Genomic DNA, 26,901 nt, shown 5'->3' with positions numbered 1-26,901 from the left:
CCCTGGAGAACATCTGTCCAAACTTCCTTAGACACTTTCTTTATAAAGCAGACAAGACTCCAGAAAAACCTGCAGCCAAGACCTCTGAGAAGACTCCAGCCAAGAACCCTTAAAAAAGTCCAACCGAGAGCCTTTCAAAAAGTCCAGCAAAGTCACCTCAAAGAAGTTTCCAAATCAATGTGATTGCTATTTACAATATAAATACATTAATTTAGCTATATTACTCATTTATAATTGATTGAGTACAAAATTCTGGGGTATTTTTGGTGAAAATAGGGTATCGGGCCTTGGTTCAGGAACCAATCCCACATTTATAACATTGTTTCTTATGAGAAAATTGGTTCCAAGTTACAACATTTTGACTTAAGACACGGTTTTCAGGAACCAATTGTGTCGTTAAGTCCAAGGACAGCCTGTACTTTCATTTGTTGTGCCTAGAGGCTTCTACTAATATTCTGACCACACTGTGCTGACCACAACAGTAAGACAGCCCACACCCCAAACAATTGACAGTACAAAGAGTCTCGGAAAAGGAAGTACTTAGATCTTTTTTAATACCTAAAACTGGGGCACAAAGATCAAGTCATTTGCCCAAGGTAACGAGTGTAGAACCCATCTGCAAACCGAACACAGGTTCCAAAAACACAAGTTCAGTGCTTTACTCACAAAAATCACTCTTTATTATGGTTGGTTTGAAACTAAAGGGTTAAATTTTAATTGGTAATGACACCTCACCCATGAATATGCAGAGGAGCAGAATTATGAAGATAGGCACGGGCACATGAACAAATTACTGCAAGGCAAACCAGGGTGCCAACTCACTGTACTTAAGTTATTCCACAGTATTTGCTGGTGTTAATGTGAGGCACAGTAAATGCACCTACAGTACAAAAGGTAGTTTAGTCCCACTTTCAGAGAGATGTAAACTACTTTTTACTGCAGGGTAAAAACATGCACATGGGCAGTTACCATGGATTATCTGTAAAATTATACACCACCTTATCTCGGCTTGTTTGTTGGTTACAACTGAATAGTAAACGTAATGATTTTGTTGCTAAACATGCAGAATTTCTTACATTTCTTTCTTCCTGGAAGATTTCAAAGTGACTTATTAGCTCTTCACCCACCACTGAAACACAGCCAGCAACAAGGAGTGGAAGCCACTGTTTAGTCATACAGAGAAAGAACGCCAGGCAACAGTTTAGGAAATGAGTTACAGCTGAAACTGTACAGAGAATTCCGTAGATAAAATATGAATCCCGAACTAGGGTTATGCTAGAACTTCTGGCATGACGTTAGTGAAAAGTGCCAAGAGATCTTCTGTAACTACAAGTGGTCAGGACCTTGGCCAAAAAAAAAAAAAAAAAAAAAAAAACAGTCACCCTCTCCAGCACAAAGTCCCCACAACAGTATGCTGTAGCACTGATTCAGATGAAAGATAAGCACCTTTGGAATGACCAACACGATTCCTCACAGAAGATCTTTGAAATCTTGCTCCAAAAAGGAGCCAGCTCTGAGCCTGCTTAGCTTGTAGGTTTTGACAGAATCCTGCTCTTCAACAGTCAGACTGCAGAATGCAAAATTATTTTTGCTTTGTGCCTTAGTCAGGAACTGAGACGTCTGAAGGGATTACTTCACTCTGCCAGGGTTACAAAAATGGTGCAGCAGTGAATTCATACACTAAGAATTCAGTGCGCCCAAGTACCAAGTACCTGAAACTACCAATCAAACCAACGGCCGATTAAAATTCAAATCAAAATAAAACAGAAGCTGAAGACACTCAGTATCCGTTATGAGGTGCTACGTACCTTTTGAACTGACTTCAAATCCATAGATATGTTATTTATCTGCACATGTACTACTTTAAAAAAATATACGTGATTAAAACAAGAGCTGTGCCAGAAGGGCCCCCAAATACTTTTTTTTTTAAGCTGCGGTATACTGCTTTAGAATAATTAAACTGTATTTTAATTTGCTCATAGTGGGACAGCTTCCTCTCATCAGGTTGATTAACTGAATGCAAGTCAATCCTTATTAAAGCATAAATCTAGTGACACTAAATTTAATTTCATAAATTAAAATCTAAGTTCACCTCTTCATGAAACTGGATGTTTTTCAAAAAGTATCAATCAGCACAGAAGTGGAGTAACTCTGAAAGGAACCCTGGTTTCTTTAGATTGAAGCCAGAGTTCAATGCTTTGGGGCATTTTTGGAAGAATAAACATTAAGATATAAACATTAAAATAACACTGTATAAATAAATATACATAAAAACAGGTGTTTATAAATTCCTTAAAAGGAAACTGTGATTTCATTAGCAAGGGTGGACATCTGCTATTCTTTGCTGCAGAGAATTACACTTTTAGTTTTACATAAAACTGTAACCATTGATGAAGGTAAGATTGAAAGACTAACAAATTACTACTACTGAAAGGTGACCTATATAATGCAGCCTGTAACAGAAGCTTTAGTCTGCCAACTAAATGCTCACACACCACTTCAGAAGTCATACTGTGAAAATGTGGAGCTTTTGAGGCTACATATGGTTTAGAGTTGGATTTTATTTGTATTAGGTTCTTAAAGAAAGTATTATGGTAAGTGGGTAAGACTCACGCCATCCATTAACATACTTCATTCAGTTTCCCGGCATGTTATGAGATATTCTTTTCTAGCACACCTTGTGTATATGATGAAAAATTACAACAGATGCTGTTAAATTTTTATAAAATCAGGCAGGGGGAGGGAAGCATGCTTAGCTGCAAAATTAAATCCTTCCCTAGGGTGGGGGATGCGACTTTAGGAGATATCAGAAAACTGCAGTTTATGGGACCTGCTACACTATTAAATACTCTGAGCAGTTTAATAACTTTTTCAAATTACCAAAGGCCTGGAACGGCAATAGCTGGAAACTGCAGATTAGACTGGGATGTGCAAGCACATCTGTCCGTGAAAGCTTGTGTGTGGTTCCTGCCCACTTGCCACACTGCCTAGCTTAAACTACCAACTGTAACAATTTTAGGATCACTAAATTCACCCTGAAATCTCTCCAATATTGAAGTGTAAGGGGCCTGTTACTAAACATTTATTTATAAAATAGTATACAATGCCTAGTACAACTCTAATACAACAGAATATAGGTCTGTGTCTCCTTCCTAGGAAGAAACTCTATATTTGAGCCCCAAGGCTCCCCCCAGAGGAAGTACAGGCACCTCCTCTGGACACTTTTGGATGCTTATCTTGCTGGCGTCCTTTAACCCTAGCTGACTTCCTGTCCCTGGGGCAGAAGGCTGGACCCAATGATCTTACAAGGTCCCTTCCAGCCCTAATGTCTATGAAGTCTTCTGCTATGAAATTTACAAAGACTGAAGTGTCACTCCATTTTTTGCTAAGTACCTCTTAGGAAGGAAATTAGATAGCATGCATTACTGTACTGAAGGAGTCAAAGATGGAAGAGATCTGTTAAGGTCATTTAATCCAACCCTCCACAAAGCAGGATTGTTGGATAACATGTTTAAAGACTTTGAACAATCCTAACAAATGGTCCATGTTTTATTTAGTGCAAGCCTCAAGATTTACAGTAAATTAAACAGGCTAGAAAACAGATACAAAAAATGAATTGGGGGGAAAAAAAAAAAAGCAGAAAGCAAGAAATAGGATTATTTCAATATGTTACAAGAAAAATAAAAAAAGATCTGTTTCAGATACATGCACTTCAATGACTAGGGGAAAAAAAAAATCAGAATAGTTTTAAATGTCACTAAAACTTATAAGTTATCAAATGCCGAAAAGGGATATTTCACACTGAAATAAATTAAACAACGTGATAGGTTGCCATTTGGTTCCCTTTTTTAAGCCTTGACTTTTCAAACACAACCTTTTAAAAACGGCATATAATAAACAGCTATCAAAACAACATTGGGATATTATTTCTTATTGCAAATCCCACTTCCCTAACCCACTTTTTTGTACATGATTATATGTTCCACATCCTGTTGGAAGGGTCAGCCTTAATTATATCACTAATATAAACATTTTTGGTGTTAAAAGAAAGATAACTGGTTTCAAGGCAAGTTACGAAAATACTGTAACACTTCAACAGTGCCATCTTTTGGCCACTGGAAAAGAGGGTTTTTTTCCTCCCTTTAATACCCAACACTGGTTTTGATGAGAAGTAAAGCAATCAATCCCTAAGCCAGTCAAGCAGCAAATCATCTCAAGTCCTATATTTACCTTCTTCCTCCATCCCTTTTTTATTTTAGATTAATTAGATCATGCATTTTCCTCTTTCCTTTAAAAAAAAAAAAAAATCAAACTGCTGAGCCATTGTAGGGTCACACTGCTTATATCTTTTTTTTTTTTTTTTTTTGCAAAATATCACGCTGAGAAGGCTAGGGAAATCCCTCCTGTATCTACACTTCCTAATATAAAATGAGCTATATGAGAGGTGACAGCACAGCACAGGGGATCGTGACATAAGCACAAGCATTCGCTCTGTGCCCCAGGCACAATGTGCACAGTCACTGTCTGTGTACAGTAAGCTTTGCCGTTGTAGAGACAGTGCAGTTCCAAACAACAACATGCAAGAGAGTCTTTCAGCTACATTAGAGTTTGGTATATACAGCAACCATTTTTTTTCCACATGCACAGTTCACTATAAACAGGAAGCATTTTTCATACACCCCCCAATTTCTAGGCCTAGTTGCACAAAAGTGCTCAAAAAACCAGCAGACTTTCTTGCCATTAGTAAAGTAAAATTTATATATATTTTAAAAAAAAATCTTAGCAAATGTTTCTGAGCCATTTCCTTACTCTGAGGAAGGCAATTCATCTTGCTAATAAAGAACCAGAGAAGGTCTGTACTAGACAGTGAGTTTTCCTTCCTGCTCCCCAGAAGTACTGCACAACATTCAAACATTCTGTTTCCATATTAATTGCTAAAATTGCCTTGCATGCACCCAGGCTGGGTGTTCACACTGTCAGCATCACAAACGGCAATGCTATTTGTAATAAAAAAAAAGCCAGAAGCATTCCAGTGTCCTTCAGTGACAAAAATACTCAAAGAAAAGATCTGAGGAAGGGTACAGAGCTCATCTATGTCCTCCCCAATTATACAGCTGGTCAAATAAAATATATAGCCTACTAAAATCCTTGCCTCTTGCAACATCTTTTAGTTATTTAACCATCAGGGAAGCATCTCTTATTTTGCAAGCTTTTAGATGGCTAAGCTGAACAATTTTTAAAATTATTATTAATACAAAAAGCCGTTCCCTTCTCAATTCACAATTTATGTAAGGCCAAAGCATCACTGTCTCTACTCGACAATGGAAAACAAAAGACTTGAGGACCATGTCCACACATGCAGGCATGTGTGTTTTGTGGAGCCACAGACTGCACACATTGCACATTACACTGTGTGTGGCACTGCTAATTTGCAATATGGGAGCAAAGTCTGCTACTGGGATTTTCCCGTAACAACCTCCCGCACAGAAAAAAAAGTGGTGCAAAGTAGTTTAAAACAGAGTACACTGGGACAAATGCAGAAATGGGGGAGCAAGCAGCCCTGGGCTGTAGGAGCACCTGCGTGGATTCTCCTGTCTGCAGAGGTACATGCCTGGGGAATCCAATTTGGGATGCACCTCTGCAAACAGGGAATCTAACTTGCAAACAGGGAATCCTTGTTGTACTGGAGTGGAAGGTACCTGACCCCATGGAGTAACAGGTGACGTCTGTTTCACCTAGAGGAGGGTTTTCAAAAATTTAAGACTTGGAAAATTCTTAATTAACTTAATCCTTTCAAATATTAATAAGATTGTTATTTCTTTAAATGAACATGCATTTCATCAATTAAGTATTTGCGTGCTATAACTTACCTGTATTGTTTAATCGTTTATACTGTATATGTATTTCATTATTAAATTAGATATTAAAAATTATTTGCATATGTTGACCATTTAATTTTGGGGATGGGTTCTTCAAACCTTGCTTCGCTCCCAGAACGCCTCTGGGGGTCAACACAAGATGGAGTACCATGTTAATATGGTGATACTTCTTCCTGTATCCTAGATAACTTAAGTGAGTTGTACATGCATCCTAGCTGATTTGCTCAAGATTATTGGGAAGTCAACCTTAGAACCAAGATCTGAACTCCATTCCCAGCTCTCAGTTACAAACCCAGGCCATCCACATAAATGTCTCACAGCAAGAAGGATTGTGTTTTATTAGCTCTGCTCATGAATGGTCAGCACACTTGAATGAGTCACTCAGCCTCTCACTGGCTTTGTTTTATCACTTCCTACTCTCGCTCACTTGTGCTAGTAGGGGAATCCCTAAGCATTCAAAAGCATTCTAAGGTCATCAGATAAAAGATACCTTAGAAATCCAGTGTACTACTGAACCAAGTACTGATGTCACTGGGACTACGTACATGCTACCATACTTAACTAAACTAAACTTGAAGTTTTTAAGATGGCCCTGACAAGAAGGAACTTTAAAATGGGTTTATTTTACGTATTCCAAAATCCAGGCAAGAGAAAAATTAAGACTGTTGAATTTGCTGAATAGCAAATTTGCTGGAAAGAAGAATTAATTAATATTTTTCTACTCAAAAACTGATCAAACACATACTGACCCATGAGTCCAAGTTTTTATTGCTGCTGCACTATATGACAGATCAGTACCCTTTCGGAAGATGCTCTCTCTTCTTCCAGATTTAAGGGTAAATAAATTAAAGACATTTTGGAATGAAAGGTATTTTTGGTCTGCTTTTTTTTTTTAAAAAAACAAGCTCCTTGCTTTCAAGAGTTCTTCCCTTTCAGTATTATAATCTGGAATGATTTATACAAATTTGCAAACTTTCACTGAATGATATATCCTTCCTTTTGCTAGAAGTTCACAAATTGGATTTTACATGTCAAATATTGAAAAGAGAAAACTGAAAGAGGTCAGTCTTTTAAATGTGATTGATTTCTTCAAAGAAAACGGGTGACATGATGCATTACTGCAATAAGACACTCATATTTCTGTTATAAATCATAGGCTTCTGTTAGGCCTTTTTCTTCCAGAAGTCAGGCAAAACTATCTTGCACTGCTGCAATGGAACTTTCCATAAAACAGGCTCTTTTTTGAAACCTTACTTTATTTCTCTCTCAATTTGCTTTGACAGCTATATACTTCTGAGGTGAAACATTGCACTACATTTAAAAGTTTAGTACTTGATCAGTAACTATGAAACAATAGATTGCTATAGAAAGTATTTTTAAAAGAAAAATCTCTCTTAAATCTAGCTCCCAAAACATCTTCATTTTTCACATCATACTGTATTATTTAATTTTTTTGGCAGTTTATCTTTTAAAAATGGTTTTGTGAAAAAAATATAAGGGCAACAGCTTTATCAAGGGTAACCTAGACAATGGTAATGGGGGATAAGAATTTTCATGTGGCTGATGGCAAAAACTAAACAGCCATTCAAGTAATACACCTCAAGGAGTACTCTTTTTTAACCCATCCCAATAAAATATACTCAAACCAGATCTGCAAAGTATCATAGGGATTTCAATGGTTATTTCATGGATAAAGAGAGCATTTCAGGTATTAGTAGTTTCATTTGTATTAAACTGCAAATGTGTTGCAACAACTTAATGTTTATTTTTAGCTAAACCTGTTATTTACAGCTGTCCAGCTTTGAAGATTGCAAAGTTTTAACAGCAGTCAGTAGCAGAGCAGTGAAATTAAAAACTAGTGAACTGATTCTGAAAACCCATGAACGCATGGGCTAACCTACTAAAAGTTCGTTAAATTCTTCCTGGAAACAGTTCATATAAGCAGCAAGGCAACACAAGTTAAGATCTCATACCGCGTTACCTTAAGCCTGATGACCAACCCTGATGGACAGCTTTGTGATCACATAGCTTTAAACTATGAACTGCAAATAATATTTCTGCTTCAAAGTAAAAAAAGGATAAGGCATGGTAAAAGCCTGTATTTGACAGGACTTAGAGACCACTTTTTAAAAAGCTTTTAAAAGACAATAGGGAAGTGGGATTTAAAACTTCACTTAATGGGGAACAGTGCTGGAATCAATACTACCTTTAAACCAGAAAAAAAAAAAAAAGAGAAAATAATCAGAAAGAATTTTTTTAAATACTCCCTTCATATGCATTTTTGTATTGTAATAGGCTGCTCTGGATCTTTCTGCAGTTGAAGCTCAAGTATTATGAGAAGCTGCAATGACACGGCTTGCCACAATTTCATTTCAATTAATCCTTTGCATTTCTCACCTTAGCAGCTGTATCTGTACAGCAGATAACACCTTCCTCTGAATTAGTCTAAGCCTTGCCTGATGCACATCTGATGAAAACAACCAATTTCTGTCATTTGAGCAGGGGGCATCAACCAATATCTGTGTAGCCAACAAGTAAAACAGAGAAGAACACAAGATGTAATGAAGCTAACTTACTTTTTTTATATCTTATGCAGAACGGCACATAAATGTAATTTCAGCAAAAATGTGAAGTGGCTTTATTTTATTTCAGAAGCAAAAAGATCAATTAATTTGGGCTACTAACATGTACATTTTTTAGAAAAATACACATTAATTACTGTTCCATGATCATTGAGCAGAACACATCCCACCTGGACCCCTACCTCTTATTCACCTATTTACATGTTACAGAAACAGAATGGTAACCACTGTGTGCTCTCCATAATTCAACAGCAAAGGGCTATGTGTAACATAATTTAACATGTGAACATAGACACAGGTACCCAGAGTTTCCTTGGTTCAGTTTAGGGTATGTAGATAACATGGCCAGAACTCTTGCGTCTTCTCCCTGGATGCAAAAAGCTGTGTGTCATACTGGGTCAGGTCAATGGTCCTGGCCCAGCATCCTGCTTCCAACAGTGGCAAGAATGGGTGTTAAGGGGGAAAGCATTGAAACAGGTATAACTAGAGCAGGGGTGGGCAAAATGGCAGATGCAGCAGGCAGCCAGACTCCATTTCCCAGCACTTCCAAGGAGACCCCGAAGCACAGGGCTGTGACAGTGCTGGGCTGCAGAACTGGGGCTCAGCCCCAGCCCAGCTCAGCCCCATGCTATCACAGCCCTGCTATCCCAGGGTCTCCATGGAAGCCGGCTGGAAGCCATATGGGCAGGGTGGGTGGCTGGGCACAAAACAGCTCCAGGCCCGGGATCTTGCGGCAGTGGCAGTACAGGGTGGAGCTGGGGCAGAGCTGTGATCCACTCCTTTCACGCCCCTGCTCACAGAACCCACACATGTCACAGGGTGTGTGGACGGGGGATAACAGCTCTGCCCCAATCCCGGTCCCATGCTGTCACCACCCTGAGATCCTGGGGTTTGCCTGGCTCCACTTGCCCCTCTTGGTCCTGGCCACGGCCCCATCCCAGCTGCCCTGCCCGCATAGGTCCCACCCCCGGTAGCAGGTGCAGGGAGGACAGGCTGGGGTACCTAGGCAGTTGGGCTGGGTCCAGCAGTGGGAGTCAGAAGGAGCCACCACTGCAGGAGCTGCTGGGACATACAGTCTACCACAGGCACGATCTGACCCGTGGGACAGACTTTGCACACCCCTGATCTAGAGTAATCTATATCCTGTTCATTACCTAACCTGGCATCCACCAGTTGGTTTAGAGATGCCAGAGGATACATCTGGAACTGTTCTGTTGGATAGCTATTAATAGATCTATTGTCCATGAGTCTGTCTAGATTCTTTGTGAACCTTGCCATACTATCTGTGTCTACCACCTCCTCTGTCTATGCATTTACAAGTTAACTGGGCACTAAGTAAAAAGTAATTTCTCTTGTTAGTTTTAAACCCGTCTTATGCCAATTTCAGTGGGTGCCCCCTAGTTCTGGTATTCTAGGACTTGGTTAATAACTTGGTTCTCTATTCACTCTGTCCACATTCTTCATGATTGTATATGCCTCTTATCATATTGCCCCTCAAACTTCTCCTTTCTTAAGGGTCCTAGCTGTTTTAGTCTCTCCTGGTACGATAGCTGCTTCATACCCCAAGATTATTTTGGTTGTCCTTCTATCTTTTCTAATTCTACCACATCCTTTTTGAGAGGCAGAGATGCACAATACTCAATATATGGGTGGATCAGGGATTTGTATAGTGGTACAGTGATGTTCTCTGTTTTAATTTTCAATTCCCTTCAAAATGATCCCAACATTTTATTGGCTATTTCGGTCACTGTTGCACATTGAGCTAATTTTTTAGAGAACTGTCTACAATGATTCCACGGTCTCTTTCCTCATGACAACTAGTTCAGAAACTGTGGGAAAAGTAACTAGTTTTAACTGCCTTTTTATAGGACACGGACAAACAGTTATAATGCATGTTAGGGAAAAACAGAAAAGGAAAGGACAGGAGCACAGAAATATCATCACTGGATTCAATCTGCTTGTTACCTTATCATACGTTTCAGGATGGAGATCTCCAATCTGTCTCCCATCCAATTCAGAGACAGTAATTATATTCAGCAAGGATTCAGGGATGAAGGATTCTAGTGTCTGTTTCAACCACCTTGATCTCAAAATATCATACTCATTACAGTGAAAATGACCTAAACACAAATGATCTAAAATCAATTATTTATAAACTTTACAAATACAAGACATAAGTACAGAAATGTTAATACTGTAACTGGGCTTATCTTATGCATTCTATAACTGCTGAATTTTTATAAGTCCTAGTAAATCTCAACATGCTCCTAAAAGGTGCTTCACAAACATTTAGTACTAAATAACTGAAGTAGCCTACGACTATCACGCTAAATCGAACCTGAAAAGATAACCCACATTCAAAGTTCAGTGCTAGGAAAGTATTTTTCCAAGTTCTTTCTATTGTCATGTACAAGATGCATATATCCTTTTAACTGATTATAAACTTTGTTTTCATTTTGTGTTTGTAAGCATTTCAACTCATCTGCTGGAGGTTTCAAGCTATCGTATTAGCATTAACACATTTATCCTTTTCATTCCTACTAGCAATACATCCCTGACTTGTTCTATCAGGTCATATTTTCCTCTTGCCTTTGCCACTAGCAACTCAGTGCTCCCAATCATTTTTCTCTCTTCTAGTCTCTTATACCATCCACAGACACCTATGAGCTTGGTCATATAACATAGGTACATGCTAGCACACACTATCCTTCATTGAAAAATTCTTCTTGATTTTTCTACGTTTCCATTAACCAAAGTCTGTTCTACTTACAGATGAGGAACAGAACAATCCTAAATCATGCTCTCAGGATTCTCCTGCTACCTAATGAGTTTGGATCCGTTTTTCACCCTCACACAGATTGCTTCACTATCTAGCTAACCCAGTACAATTAAAGTCCCACATTAGCACAAAGATGGAAAAATATTTGAAGCCCATAGAATATTTGCTTTCTTGTGTCAAGAAGCCTGCAAATAATTTATAGCTGAAGTGGTATGCTTGGTAGCAGCATCTAACACAGTAAATGCATTCTAGAGAGCAAGAAAAAGCACCTGTCTTTTTCAGTTTTCAGTAACCTGCAGGTAAATTTACATTTTAATATCTTCTGGTTTTCTTCCTTTCTGGGCTAAAATGGCTCCACAAAACGGGGTGGGGGGGGTGTTGTTTTAACTGAAACCTAGTTCCCTATTGGATGCAAAACACATGCTTTCACTGACCTGAATAAATACAGGTAGCATTTCACCCTCTCTCTCTTTTTCCTAATTTTAACTGTAACTGGCATATTGATACTATACATTACCTGGATAAGCACACTGTAGCATAGCTATTGATTTACCCCCAGGAGCAGCACACATATCCAACACCTCTTCCCCATCCTTTATGTCCAGTGCCAGCACTGGCAGGAGTGAAGCAGCATTCAGCAGGTAATATTCCTTCAGTTTACCAGTCTGGTGCTTTTGTGCAGGGAATCTCCCAGGAATTCTATTGATGTAACACTTCAATGATCCCTTAAGATGGGGCAAGGTTTTTTGAAAGAGATTACAATACCCCTTCAGATGCAAGTTGTTCTCCAGCTCTGAGGAATAGCTGAATTTATTCAGTAGGACACCATACTGCCAGAACAGTGGTGATGTGACCACGTCCCTAGAGAATTAAAAATATATATATATATATTTCATACAGTGGGAGGCAAAATTAATTTTCTGTAACATGATACACTTCTCATTTCAAAGAGTAAAAAAGAACCAAGAGCCAACAGCTAGGATTTTTTGCACACATTAAATCACAGCATTTTAAGTGCATTCTAGAGGTATAGTCTGCTTACACAGCTTAATTATATACTGTGCCATAAACTATAGCCTCCTCTGATTTTAAATGCATTACTTTTCAATGTCATAAGACACCCTGCCTTTTTTTCTTGCTTCAAGAGGAAAGGCTAAGTAAGAGTACTCGATTTTCCATAATCATTTTTCTATACAAGAATGCAGCAGTTCCTGGCCCCTGGTGTAGTGCTCATTCTATCACAAGGTCCTTAGAGTATCATCTCCTGTAACTTTCCACCAGGAAAATACGTAGCTTTACTTTCTACTACATCAACATTTTCCAAAGGTTACCTGTTGCAACCACACAGAAGTTGCATGAATTTTCTTTAAACAACCTATCCAATCTAATTCAAAATTAACCTTTCACTCGGTTCTTCCACACCAACATTTCCTGAATTAATAATCTTTTTGTTACACAAACTTTCCTTTATAGGTGGCTATTAGAAATAAATAGCTATTTTATTCCAACCAAATCTTGTCAGAGAGTAAAAGGTCTCTGCTTAGGATCAAAATACTAATCAGGATTTAAAATATCCTTTTTAAAATAAGTGTGTTTTTTCTTTTTGAAAAATACTGTTTGCTGACTTCACCTCTAGACTTTCTTTTTAAAAATCAGGGCTTCTAAACGCATGTAATTTGGGAGAATTTAGACTGCAGAATTGACTATCCTGATTCACACAGAGAAAGTAATCCATAAAGACTATGAAGTGCTTCTGCACCAGAAATACATTTAACAGCAGATACAAGTGCTTCCAAACAAGCATATTTAAAACCAGTATCAATTACAACCTTCCTTTTAAAAGCTTTTAAAGAAAAAAAAAAAAAGTTAAAAACAGAGAGATTTTCAGTACTGAAGATTAAACTATGTTCAAAAGTCTGTTTCTTTCTTGGGTCCCCCATCATCTTCTACATCTGTTAAACACATACACAGTGTTCCTTCTTTGTTGTTTTCAAGGTTTTGACTAAGCAGCGAGGAGAGGAACAAAAGGGTATTAGAACAGTGTTTAAGAATAAAGCATTTGGTAATCAGCCCAGGACTTATCCTCAAACACTCTTCAACAGTAGCACATCATAAGTTGGGTCCTACCTACACCGTATTAGAAAAAGATATTGGAATTGTATTTTTACTATCCTGTCAGGTTAAAAAAAAGTTCTTTACTATGCAGTGTTACTGGACTATTTTGCAGCTAGTGTCTCGTGTAGATGCACCCAGTGCGTACAACAGAAAGGGCCAACATTGGGCTCAAGACAGAAAGGAACAATATTCTGTGGAATGTAGAACAATATGATTTCAACACCTGGAAAATGGAATACAATATTGCCATAGCTGTAGCTTGCAAAAAAGACCCTATTTAGGAATACTTTCAAGAAATTCCTGCATAACGGGGCAAAGGAGGACCACGCACCAAACATAAACAGTGCAACAAAGATACGCAAGGCCTGGTAGCCTGAATGAAGCAATGTCATGAAAAATGCTTCTCAGAAGGCAATGAATGTGTCTGAGCCACCTGGATCAACTGGTTATTGAACTTAGTATTTTGAAAACATTCTTATGGATTGCTTACCAATACTAGTAAATAATATGAATTTTAAAATGTTTATTACAAATCAAGTGGATGTGCTAGCTTGTGGGAGTATTTGTCAATTATACATTTTTAATATTACACCTGCACTCCTGAAATGACTTTTATTGTTCAGTGTAAACAAATATACAAGTCCTAGGTAAAGCAATCCTGTGAGAAATAAAGTTTCAGTATGCATGTATTCATTTTAAATAAAAATGTAAACATTTTTCCCTACAGTTTCGTATTAATTTAAAAAAGTGTTTAAAAAGAAGATAACCTTCATAAGTTTAATAGTTTTCCTGTAGAACTGGGTTTGGAAGAATTATATAATTTAAACACTGGTTAAAAATATCTGCTGTATGAGGGACCTTTAATTTGCAGCCACATTTTATGTAAATGCACTGAGTGCATTTTAAGTAATGCACAAGTGACTTTTCAAGCATTTTCTTCCAGGGTCCAGCTTGGATATAAGAAATTGTGAACATCAATCATCTGCAAATGTCTACAACTTCAGAATCATATACTGGTACCACCAGCAGTACTGAAACTAGTTATGCCTCAGACAGTGAATTACTTGTTTCCAAAAGAGATCTTCTTCATTATCAAGTAAAACTATGGATGAATTCATAATCTGGACCAGCAAAGTCCAGCAAGACAACATAAAAGATCACTCTATTCACTTATGCAACAAATTCTTCCTTTCATCTTGTTCACAACAAACACTTCACTGATATGTTTCAATCATTATGACCAGATTATACTCCACCCAGCAGAACAGATATTGCTGAAGGCTTTTGGATCCAGTGTATGACAGAGAAATTGAACAGTGGGGAAAAAAACATCAAAGGAAAAAGTATTCATTTGAGTCTTGATGGATGTACACAATGTACACAATGATCCAGTAATATGTGCTTGCGTGACAACAGAAGACATAATTGGGTTTTTTTTCACAGAAACAATGGATAGAACAGGAAAATGTCCATATTGCCAAGTATTTAAAAGAAGTAGCAGTAAAAGCTACATAACAAACCGTGAACAAAAATTCAAGCATTGTGCGCATAGTTTTGTCACAGACGAAGAAAGAAACTTAGAAGACAATGAAGCAAACCTGAAACTTATTAACATATGGGTGCAATGCTCATTTGATGAATCTTTTTGCCAAAGGTTTAAGTACTCCAGAAATAAAGGAAAATGTTAAAATTGCAAGGTACTTCCATAACAACCACCAGTTTACTTCAGCTTCACAGAAGAGAGCTGGGGGATCCAAGCTAATTCTTCCCCAGGAAGTACAATGGAATTCAGTGGTTGACTGCTTCAAGCTATTAAGAACTGCTCTATTTTGATGACCATCTGTGAAAACTGACAAAATTGATGGAAGTATCACATCTAACTCAATCAACACTAGACTAAAGAGAAATGTAGAAGATATCCTGAATACACTAAAGCCTATTTCCATAGCCTTGGACAAATTACAGAAAGACTGCTAATGTGTTGTGGATGCTGCTGAAATTTGGAACACACTTCAAAAAACACCTAAACTGCAGGCAGTAAAGAGGCAGATGGATCAAACACTTACTCCACTTCATTTTCTTGCCAGTATTTCTAACACAATGTACCAGGGTAGATGCCTACCTGCTGAAGAAGAAAACGCTGCAAATGCTGCCATGACATGGACATCTACTAATCACCCAGCAATCATACCAAACATTATAAATTTCAGGGCTAGAGAAGAACCGTTCAAGCAGTACATGTTTGCTGTGGATGTTTTAAAGAAAAAGTCATACCACTGAACTGCTGAAAGTCACTAGTAAAGCACCAGGAACTAGAATCTGTTGTAGTGCTAAGCTAGCTTTTACCCACAGTAGCCTCTTCTGCAAGTGCAAACAAAATATTTTCTTCATTTGGACTGGTTTACTCAGAGCTGAGAAATTGATTAGAAGTTGAAAAAGCAGAAAAGCTTGTTTTTATTTTCCAGTCCATGAATAAAAAGGGGGAGAAAGATTATATTTATGCGTTCCAAACACTTGAAAGGGGGTAAACATTTTCAAAACAGCCTAGGTAAACAAAAATGAAAATGACTCTCTCATTATAAAGGGAATTAGGTAGGCAGGCACTTAACCTCAAATGACTAAAATCCGTAGGTGAAAGAAAATTTTCCCTGCGATGACCGTGAAATAATTGGTTTAATTCACTAACCACAGTTCATACTTCTAATACTGTAACAGTTGATACTAGTGTTTAATAAATTAGTTAGTTGTAAATAAGCACCATGTTTTAATTTAAAAAAAAGCTTTGATATCTAAAATATTATTTTGTTTAATAAGTTTGAAGTGCTGCTTTTAAGCGTTTAATTAAATTCAAGTTTCCACCTTAATGTAGCTTGATACAAACATGAGCAAAAAGTTAGTGAATAAGAAATATATATTTTACCATTTTACAGCATACTAAAATGTAAGATTTCTAATAATCCAAATATGTTAAGCTACATATATGGCTGAACATACAGCTACACAATTTTGTATCTATCTATATATAGCTTGTGTATACGTATATATACACACATGGCTGAAAAAGACAGAAGCACCCCAAGGTTGCGGGAGCCGAGGGCTCCACACTCCAGCCTTTGGAACCTGCTTCTTGCTGATGCAGGACTAGCCCAGGATCAGGCTCCCTCTACATCAACAATAAGACACGACTGAATCTACTGTACAATTCCACCTCCTGCCATATACATGTGGTATCTAATCGCGCCTTTACCTGCATGTGTAGAGTGGACCAAAGGAAGCAAATCAAGAAGAAGAGAGAGCAAAATAAATATTTCTCTTTCTCTACTTGTACCCAAGTGTTATACAAGATAGACATTTGCTTGGTATATTTTTCTTTGATCGCAAAATAAAAAACTGTAACAGCTATTCTTAGAAATATTCCCTTTTAAAGTTTTTTTTCCATCTTAGAAGTTTCTTTCGACGGCCCAGACAACACAAGCTGATGAAGCCAAGCTACTGAAGGCTACAACTAACATTTTTCTATTCACATAACTTTCTGTGGTTTCCTTAAACGCTTAAATGAGTTAAGGAGAGGGTATTCAGCTTTTACCTTAAGCTCCTCAGGCAAGTTTTTTATTTTTCAGTTTATCATCCAAAGTCTAGCATCCGTATAGAAGAAAAACCAAAACAGGAACCTCAAGTATCTCTGTCCTTTTCTGCTACCACTAAAACTCTCTTGGCAAGTACTGTAAGAACTAATTAAGTAGAAATTACTCTTTCATCAAGTCACTCTCCTAAATAAACCAACAAAGTAATTATTACTTAAAAATAGTAAAGCAGGGTTTGTTTTAGGACATGTGTCAAATGGGACAAGAATTCAGACCCACAGAAGTAGAGAAGCCCATGCTCTGAAGTCATGTCACCCTGGCATCTCTCCATGCACACTGAATTGTTTCGATCTTTCCTGAACATTCATGTGTTTAAAATAATGAAATAGGCTTTTCAGAAAGAAAATTACTTGTCTGAGACTGATGAGAAATTTTCTGTCACTTTCTACACACCTGCAAAACACTTTTTTCTTTTTTTCATTTTCTTCATTCTCTCTTTCTGCTTCTCAAAGCAGCCATTCTTTTGGACCTAGTTCACTTCTCTGCTGAGCTACATACAGTGAGTTCATTTGGGAATCAGAAAATTGCCCACTATGCAGATTGAGCAGTTAAAGCTATTAAACCATAACAATTACAGTCAGTGCTTCACTATTTGCAGGCCTGAAAACAACTTGGTCCTGTTTATTTCAAGGTTGTTATTAGAGGCAATGTACTTTGAGTTAAGAAGCCTTAATGGTTTGTGACTAGGTTTTTCTCATATGAATTAGCAGGTACACTAACATCAATATCAGTAGGATCTGGCAAATGACTAGCAATTATTTGCACAAATCTAAATACCCCTAGATGCCCTTTTTGGTAGCATCTGCAATTGCCATATAAATGATTTGGATCTTGCCCACATGAGAAACCTACACTATTTTTAATACCAGTAAATCAGGTCTCAACCAAAACACACCTATTTGGAGATACATAATTTGGTTTATTTTAAACCAATGCTTAATCTGATCTATATCAACTAAAATGAACTAAATTGTCAATGTAAATAAACAAATTAACATGACCACATGAGGGTTTGTGCTAGTTCAACTAAAATGGATCAAAAAATATTAAATTGAATCAGTGCAAATATTTTGCATAACAAGCTATTTATTTATGCAAATTCAGCTTCTTCCAACAAAAATCAGTCCGATGCATTTTGTCCCATCTCTTTCTTGTCTCTCCCTATGCAGCTTTATAGGGCTGTAGCATAAATGTCTTAAGTAAAGCACTAAAAGTAAAAATGGCACTGCAATGGCCACAACTTGAATAATGCAGAACTAAAGCTAGTGAAAAACTAAATACTTTCAAGCTAGGTTCATCAAATCTCTAAATACAGACTGCTTACATTACATTCTAGTTAATTGTCTGGCGTTAACTCATCTATCGTTCCATGGTGCTATACTAGTTTTAAAATGAAAATTAAGGTTCTTGTTTACATTTGTTTGCATTCTACATGTCTCTCATAACTATTTTAGGAAGTACTGAAAATCATATTTAAAAAGTGACCTGATTCTGATCCACGCATCTCCCAATTCCTTTGTGTACTGCTCTTCAAAATGATCCAGAACAACTTGGCATATCTGCTTTTGAGGCTTCCCTTTGGATTTATTTTCCAGCTTAAGAGGAGGGAGAGAAGGGGAAAAAAGTGCATCAGGAAAAACCATTAGTCAAAGATCTTCATAGATTGATACAAACCTTAAAAACCCGTTTGTACATATTAACAGTGATGTTAGGATCCCCACTTTTCATTTTCTGGAGCACATTATGCATGTTTATGGGACCAGCAATAGTTGTTTTAATGCCATTAATAAAATAAGAAGAGCAAATGCATACTCTTCTTCCACTGGTGAACAAGTCATCCAAACTGTATTCTTATGACACACCTTCCTCCCAGATGCCAAGCAAGTAAAGTGGCTCCTTGGGCCCCAGAATACCAGAAGCAAAATAAGCAAAGCATGATTATGGAAGTCTTGCCAGGGTGATGGATGTTTCCAGAAAACCATCACCCCGGCATGGCCTATGATGTACCCAGTAGATGAAAATTCGTTTGTATTCTTGGATTTGGAGTACAGCTATAAAGGGTTACAGTAGCAAATTCAATCTAACAGCAAAGACGAGCTGAATTCATTCAATAGTTTTATGTTTTCACTTTTACCTAAAGGCAATTCCTACCATCTCTGTGAGGGAGCGGGCCCTAGGGGCGGCCGTGAAACTCCCTAGCGCCCCTCACCGTCACGTTAGGGCGAACGTCGCACCCTCAGAATCTCGCCCGCCATGACTTTGATGGTTAATATATAGTATGGAGGCTGCCTGTTTCCCTGGTGGACGGTATCGTTGTTCCTGTCTCTGCTCCCCAATGGGGTCTGTGCCCTGCCTTAAGGGCTACGCGTGCCTCCAAACCTCCCCTTCAGCACGCCCCAAGCCTCGCAGCTGTTCCGGGGGACGTTTTTCTTGTCCCTCGCCCGTCACCCAACTCTCGGCGCCATTGGGCCGGCCTTACCACCGCCCTAGTCTCGGCGCCATTGGGCCGGCGCTATCACTGAGGGTGCCTCTCAGCCACCAGGCGCCCCACAGGGCCTACAGCGCCACCACCACCCAACTCTCGGCGCCATTGGGCCGGCCTTACCGCCGCCCTAGTCTTGGCGCCATTGGGCCGGCGCTATCACCTCTGCGTCACGCCCCCTCTGGGGCCCAATACCGCGCACCCTGCGCCTCGCCCCCTCTGGGGCCTCGCCCGCTCTGGGGCCCAACTCGCCCCCTCTGGGGCCTCGCCCCCAAGCTGTTGGGGGGGCCCCGCTGAGGCCTCCTCACTCCCCAACAGCCTCGCCCAGTCCTCCGAATTTACCTGCCCTTGAAGGCGATCTTGTTCCCTGCATCATTGCAGCCGGTTAATATGGTAAGGCTGCCACACCTGCCTCGGGCTGCTCAGCTCAGCCGCAGAGCTCCTGCTCCTGCGGCAGCCAGAAGGGAACTGTGAGGTAGGCTCCGGCCTAAGCTGTTTATAAAGGCCGGGCCCTGCCCCCTTCTGGCCACGTGACCCAGCTGGTCACCCTGGCAACCGGCACCTGAGCTGCCTGGGTGATTGGCAGCTCTGCCAATCACCCTCACAGTCACGGGGCACCTGCGTGACTCCGTGACAATCTCCTTCTCTGAAAGAAAAACAGGTGTCACACCAGATACTTTAACTTCTGTACCAAATTAAGTTTTTAAAAGAGACCTTCAAAAGGAAAATGTTGATTGTGTCCTTTTTTTTGGTTGTTTCTTAAAAGGAAAAAAAAAAAAGAACACTGAACCTATTCTTCCCACCTTCCTTCTCACATACTTTTGTAGGTCACCTTTCAGCAGTAAAACCGACAGGACCTTAGAATCATTATGAGCAAGTTTTGTAGATGCTGTTTTTAACAGAGAAGGCCAATGGGGGCTGCACCGATGTCACTGAAAGCAAAATAAGAAGCTATGAGGGCAACACAGGTATAGCTAATGGCAAAATTAGGTCAGCAGTACTGAACACTAGTAATGGTACAAAAAAACAGAGAGTTTGACTTTCAGACTGCATCATTAAATTGGAAAGCATGTTACTTGTATTCAAGCAATTGGATAACTATACTGTGGCTGAAAAAAAAGCAGAGGGATTCCCTTGCTATAAAAAGCAACCTCAGAACACAGTACGGATTTGCAGGTCTAGCATGTAGGAACATAAACCACTTCTGACTTTGAATACAATCACTGCAACCAGAACTCCACAATGGGATCTTTAACAAAGTCACTTTCCAGGGTAGAAATATATATTAAGTACTCAACGAATAACTAAGTGTAGGTATCCTGAAATCCTGTCACAAAAAATAAAAATGCACTCATTCGATTATAAGGAATGGGTGGCATTTGTCTTTGTCCAAGCAACTGGACTAGTCTGGATGTGGAATGGGAAGGAAAAAAGTTATGTATGCTGCCTTTGTATTAAAAGTTTTATACCTATTATCAATCATCTGGGTCAGAGGGAAGAGAAGAAGCAGGGGATGTCATGGTGGGCATACAGCACAGGCCTCCAAGCCAAGAGGAGTAGGTGGGTGAGGCCTTCTTTAAGCAAGTGACAGACAAGTGACAGAAGTTTCCAAATTAGAGGACTTGGTTCTCATGAGGGACTTTAATTACTGGGACATTTCCTGGGAGGCAAACACAGTAGTGCACAAGCAGTCCAGCATGTTCCTGGAGTGTGTTGGGGAAACCTTATTGATTCAGATGGTAGAGAGAGACCAAGATTCCCCTTCCTTCTCTTCTTGACTCACAAATATGGCAGAATTGATTGAGAATGTGGGTGACAGTGATAACAAAATGCTAGATTCCAATATCCTATGGAAAGGGGAAGAACACTGGCCTTCAGGAAAGCAAAACAACAACTTGGGGACCTGGAAGGCAGGATCCCTTGGAAGGCAAGCCTTACAGGAAAAGGAGATGGAGGGCTGGCTGTACTTTAAGGCCAACTTTTTAAGGGTACAGGAGCAAGCTATCACAATGAGGCAGAAGAATGGGAAGTACACCAGGAGACCAGCCTAGCTAGACAGAGATCTTTTCAAGGAGTTGAAACTCGAAAAGGAATCCTATAGAAAGTGGAAACTTGGTCACTGTGCTAGGGAAGAGTATATATATGAGTGTTCCATATGTGTGCAGAGAAAAAATTAGGCCAAGGCACAATTTAAAATGCAGGTGGCAAAGGGCACAAAAAGCAATAAAAAGGGATTTTACATATATAGAAAGCGAGAGGAAGACCAGAGATTCCATAGGTCCCCCACGAAATGCAGAAGGAACTACTTACAGACTATGAAGTAGTCAATGGCTTTTTTACTTGTTTTCACAAAATGGTGGCAGCTACCAGACAAGTGCAGGTGGCAGCACAGATACAGGAGACAAACAACATAGAGTAATGGCAGAACAGGTTAGCAGGGCCAGATGGGATGCACCCAGGGGTACTGAAGGAATCTGAGACATCGTGGAGGTCAAGTTTCCTTGATTACTGGAATAGAGGAAATGTAATCATCATCTTTAAGAAAAAGAAGCAAGATCTAAGGGACTACAGACCAGTGAGCCAGACCTCAATACCTGGATACGTAGAGCAGGTCCTCAAGGATTCCACCTTGTTCTCTCCTAGGTGCTTTACAATGATCAGGAACAGCCACTGTGGATTCACCAAGAGCAAGTCATGCCTGACCAACCTGTTTTTTTTTCTGATAAAGTGACAGGCTCTGTTGATGAGGGTAGAACAGTGAACATGGTATACCTTCAATTCATCCAGGATTCTGACACCGTCTCCCAAAGCATTGTTATTAGCAAGGTAAGAAAATACAAACTAAATCAGGGGTAGGCAACCCCTGGCACAGATGCCAGTGTGGTAAAGGCATTTTGCTTGGCACGTGTGCCTCAGGGGCCAGGGCTGCATTGCCACAACAAAAATCAGACCCCTGACAACTCTGCTGCCATCCACCCCAGCACACCAACATTTTACGAGCCAAGGTTGCAGGTGTTTTTGGAACTCTGCTCAAAATCGTTGCCAACTCCTGGACTAAACGAAAGGACAGTAAGAGGGATACATAACTGGTTGGATCATCTTATTCAACAAGTAGTTTTTAATAGCTCAATGTCCAGTCAGGAGGAGGCATCAAGTGGGGTTCCCCAAGGGTCTGTGCTAGGTCTGGTATTACTTAATATCTTCATTAATGATTTGGATGATGCCACTGAGTGCACGCTCAGCCAACTTGCAAATGACACCAAGTTGGGTGGAACAGCAGACACTCTGGAGGGCAGAGCTAGGATCTGGAATGACCTGGACAGGCTGGAGAAATGGTCAGCAATCAATCAGATAAGATTCAACAAGGACAAGTGCAAAGACTTGCACTCAGGATAGAATAACAGCATGTACAAATACAGGCTGGGGAAGGACTAAGTTGCAGTACTGCAGAAAAAGACTTGGGGGTTACAGTGAACCAAAAGCTGAATATGAGCAGCATACTAGATTGTATTAGCAGGAGTGTCACTGGCCAATCAAGAAAAGTGATTCTTCTGCTCTCTTCAGCACTGGTGAAGCCTCACCTGGAGTACTGTGTCCAGTTTTGGGCCCTACAATTCCAGAAGGATATTAACAATTTAGAAAGAGCCCAGTACAGGGGCCTGGGAGCCAACATTTATGAAGAATGGCTGAAAGAACTAGGGTTACTAGAATTAGGGAGAACAAGAAGGACTATGTTACAGTTGCCCGAGGATGTAGGGGGGCAGTCAGGAGGGCCAAGGCAGAGTTGGAGATAGGACTAGCTTCCCGGATTAAGGACAATAAGAAGTCCTTCTTCAAATACATAGGGGGTAAAAAGAGGGTCCCGGGTAATGTGGGGCCCCTGCAGGACACGATGGGCAACTTAGTCATCACGCCAGATGACAAAGCTAACATATTTAATGATTTCTTTGCCTCTGTCTTCCTAAGTAGGCACCAGTTCAGCCACCTCCCTGCTGGGCCCCCCTCGGGCCCCGAGAGAGACACGCCTGGGCCAGGGGTTAGCGAGGAGTTAGTTAGGGTACTTCTGGAGAGGCTGGACGTGTTCAAGTCCGCTGGTCCGGACGATCTTCACCCTAGGGTTCTACAGGAACTGGCCGAGGTCATTGCGGGACCCCTGGTGCGGCTCTATGAGCACTCGTGGTGCTCTGGCGAGGTGCCGGAGGACTGGAAGAGGGCCAATGTGGTCCCTATCTTCAAAAAGGGAAAAAAAGAGGACCCGGGAAATTACAGGCCAGTTAGTCTTGCCTCAATCCCGGGTAAGCTCTTTGAAAAAATTATCCTGGCACACATCCAGGAGGGCCTTGCGGGGGAATGCATGCTCAGGGGCAACCAACATGGGTTCATCAGTGGCAGGTCTTGTCAGACCAACCTGGTGGCCTTTTACGATCAGGTCACCAAATCATTAGACGCAGGGGTTGCTGTGGATGTAGTCTTTTTGGACTTCCGGAAGGCTTTCGACACTGTCTCTCACCCTGTCCTCATCAAAAAGCTGGGAGACTGTGGTGTCGATGCCCACACGGTCAAATGGGTCGCCAACTGGTTGGAGGGCCGCACCCAGAGGGTGGTAGTGGATGGGTTCTTCTCGACCTGGAAGGATGTGGGCAGTGGGGTTCCGCAGGGCTCGGTCCTCGGGCCCGCACTGTTCAACATCTTCATCAGTGACTTGGATGATGGGGTAGAAAGCACCCTGTTCAAGTTTGCTGATGACACTAAGATGTGGGGGGATGTGGGTGCACTAGAAGGGTGCAATAGGCTACAAGCTGACCCTGACAGGTTGCAACGGTGGGCGGATGAGAATAGGATGGGGTTTAACACTGATAAGTGCAAGGTGTTGCACATGGGGAGGAAGAACCGGCACCACACTTACAGGTTGGGGAACTCCCCTCTTGCCAGCACGGAGACGGAAAAGGATCTTGGAGTCGTCATTGACTCCACGATGAACATGGGCCGGCAGTGTGGGGAGGCAGTCAAGAAGGCCAACCGTACCCTGTCATGCATCCACAGATGCATCTCGAGCAGGTCCAGGGAGGTGATCCTCCCCCTCTATGCGGCACTGGTCAGGCCACAGCTGGAGTACTGCGTCCAGTTCTGGGCGCCACACTTCAAGAGGGACGTGGACAATATGGAAAGAGTTCAGAGGAGGGCCACTCGTATGATCAGGGGTCAGCAGGGCAGGCCTTATGAGGAGAGGCTACGGGACCTGAACCTGTTTAGCCTCCACAAGAGAAGGTTAAGGGGGGACCTTGTGGCCTGCTACAAACTGGTCAGGGGGGATCAGCAGGTATTGGGGGAGTCCCTGTTCCCCCGTGCGCTGCCAGGAGTGACCAGGAATAACGGTCACAAACTGGCGGAGGGTAAGTTTAGATTAGATATTAGGAGGCGCTACTTCACAGTCAGGGCGGCTAGGGCCTGGAACCAGCTTCCAGGGGAAGTGGTGCAGGCTCCTAGCCTGGGGATTTTTAAAAGGAAGTTAGATGAGCACCTTGCCGGGGTCATCTGACCCCGGTGCTCTTTCCTGCTAAGGCAGGGGGTCGGACTAGATGATCTACCTAGGTCCCTTCCGACTCTAGCTACTATGAAACTATGAAACTATAAGAAGAAGACTAAGAGGAGAATTGATAACAGTCTTCAGATACCTGAAAGGAGATAGGCTTTTCTTTGTGGCTGCCGGGGACAGGACTAGGAGCAACAGCCTCAAGCTGTGGCAGGAGAAAATTAGGTTAGGAGGCACCGCTGACCAGGGAGCCAGCAAACAGGGACTGCCAACAGGGGAAGCAGTTTGCAGGCCACTTCATGCGTAGGATTGGTGCAAAAGGTAAGTCAGAGCAGAAGAAGAGGAGCCTTCAATCTTCAGTCATGGTAAGGACACAGCACGCAGCCACGGACCCTGTCCCGGTGATGCCTTGGGAGGGTTGGTGGCACCCAGGCCCCCTGTCTGTGGGGGTTACCTGGCATAACAACAACAACAATAATAACACCAATAATAAATCAGTAATAAGCATGATCAACCAATCATAACAATGATGATAAATAATGAATCATTCTGACAATCATTAATGGTGCTACTAACATATTTATGACCATGATTCACATCAATTTTCATGATAGGCAACTAATAATGATGACAGCGATAAGAAATTTGTTATAACGGACATTAACAAATTAATAATGAGTAATGATTAATGAATATTGAAGCAAACTAATAATGAAGATAGCAATAAGGTATTCATAATAGCGAGAGTAAAAAGTTAATAACAACAAATACTGATTAATAAATAATGAAGCAAACTAATAATGAAGATAGCGATAAAATGTTCATAATAACAACATTAACAAATTAATAACAACGAATTGGACCAGATGATCTTTCGAGGCCCCTTCCAGCCTTCCAGTCTATTAATACTGATTAATAAATAATGAAGCAAACTAACAATGAAGATAGCAATAAAACATTCATAATAATAACATTAACAAACTAATAATAACAAATTGGACCCAATGATCTTCCAGGGGCCCTTCCAGGCAATGAATACTGATTAACAAATAATGAAGCAAACTAATAATGAAGATAGCAATAATAAGTTATTCATAACAACGTTAACAAATAATTATGAATACCGATTAACAAACAATGAAGCAAATGAATAATGAAGATAATGATAAATCACTCATAATAATGGCATTAACAAATTAATAATTACAAATACCAATTAAGAAATAATGAAGTACACCAAGAAGTGCGTTAATAAATTATTCGTAACAACTACACGAACGCATTAATAACAACGAACGACTCCCGAATAATCCTTGTTAATGCAACATTATTATTCGCGAATAATATTTAATGAGTTGTTAACCGTCATAAGGAATAACAGAGGATTTATAACGTCAGCCCTGATCAATGAGTCGATGCTCGGGATAACGAAGGAGGGAGGCAGTCAATCCCAGCAAGACGGGATCGAGGCGGACACCCGGGCCGACAGTTACCGCCGGGAGGCGGCAGAAACCCGAGGAGCAGGGCTGCCGGCGGGGCCGGGACCGAGTGGGCTCAGCCACCTGCCCCTACACACGCGGGACACGTCTGCAACCTCCTCCCTCCCTCCAGCGTCTCACCTGCCGCCGGGCCGCTCCAAGCAGGCAGCACGACAGCCGCATGGCGCCTGGCGGGGCGGGGCTAGAGCCGCGCAGCGCCGCCCCGCCCCGCCCCGCCGCGGGGAGGAGGCGCGGCCTCTGCTCCGCCTTCGCCCGGGCGGAAGGAGCCCCGGAAGCCTCACTGCTGTGGAGCGGAAGCGGGACCCTGCACCCTGACATCTAAGTTACCTCAGCCCCGTCGCCCGACTGCTCCCATCCCCCCACTCTCCGCCAAGTTCCCTCCTTCACA

General features: G+C 40.9%; 1 protein-coding gene across 2 annotated transcripts in view; it reads right to left on the bottom strand.

Moving 5' to 3' along the window:
* NSUN3 (NOP2/Sun RNA methyltransferase 3) overlaps positions 1 to 26,696 on the bottom strand; it is a 34,923-nt gene extending 8,227 nt beyond the window's left edge. Inside the window, exons 1-5 of one of the 2 annotated variants that reach the window (XM_090058815.1) lie at positions 26,634 to 26,696; positions 18,485 to 18,594; positions 11,758 to 12,101; positions 10,427 to 10,581; positions 8,277 to 8,398 (exon numbers count right to left, since the gene is read on the bottom strand). In XM_090058815.1, coding sequence (XP_089914941.1) covers positions 8,277 to 8,398; positions 10,427 to 10,581; positions 11,758 to 12,101; positions 18,485 to 18,594; positions 26,634 to 26,675 — 773 coding nt within the window. In that variant the 5' untranslated portion in view covers positions 26,676 to 26,696. Of the gene's footprint in view, positions 1 to 8,276; positions 8,399 to 10,426; positions 10,582 to 11,757; positions 12,102 to 18,484; positions 23,424 to 26,633 lie in introns of those variants that run through there. The other variant, XM_090058806.1, reaches the window with a different exon arrangement.
* Between the last annotated feature and the right edge of the window lie 205 nt (positions 26,697 to 26,901).

This window comes from Crocodylus siamensis, chromosome 1, assembly GCF_052110815.1.
Source record: "Crocodylus siamensis isolate JL-2025a chromosome 1, ASM5211081v1, whole genome shotgun sequence".
Classification (NCBI taxonomy): Eukaryota; Metazoa; Chordata; order Crocodylia; family Crocodylidae; genus Crocodylus; species Crocodylus siamensis.
Note: the sequence above shows the minus strand (reverse complement) of the source record. Positions and strands in the feature narration are given on the sequence as shown.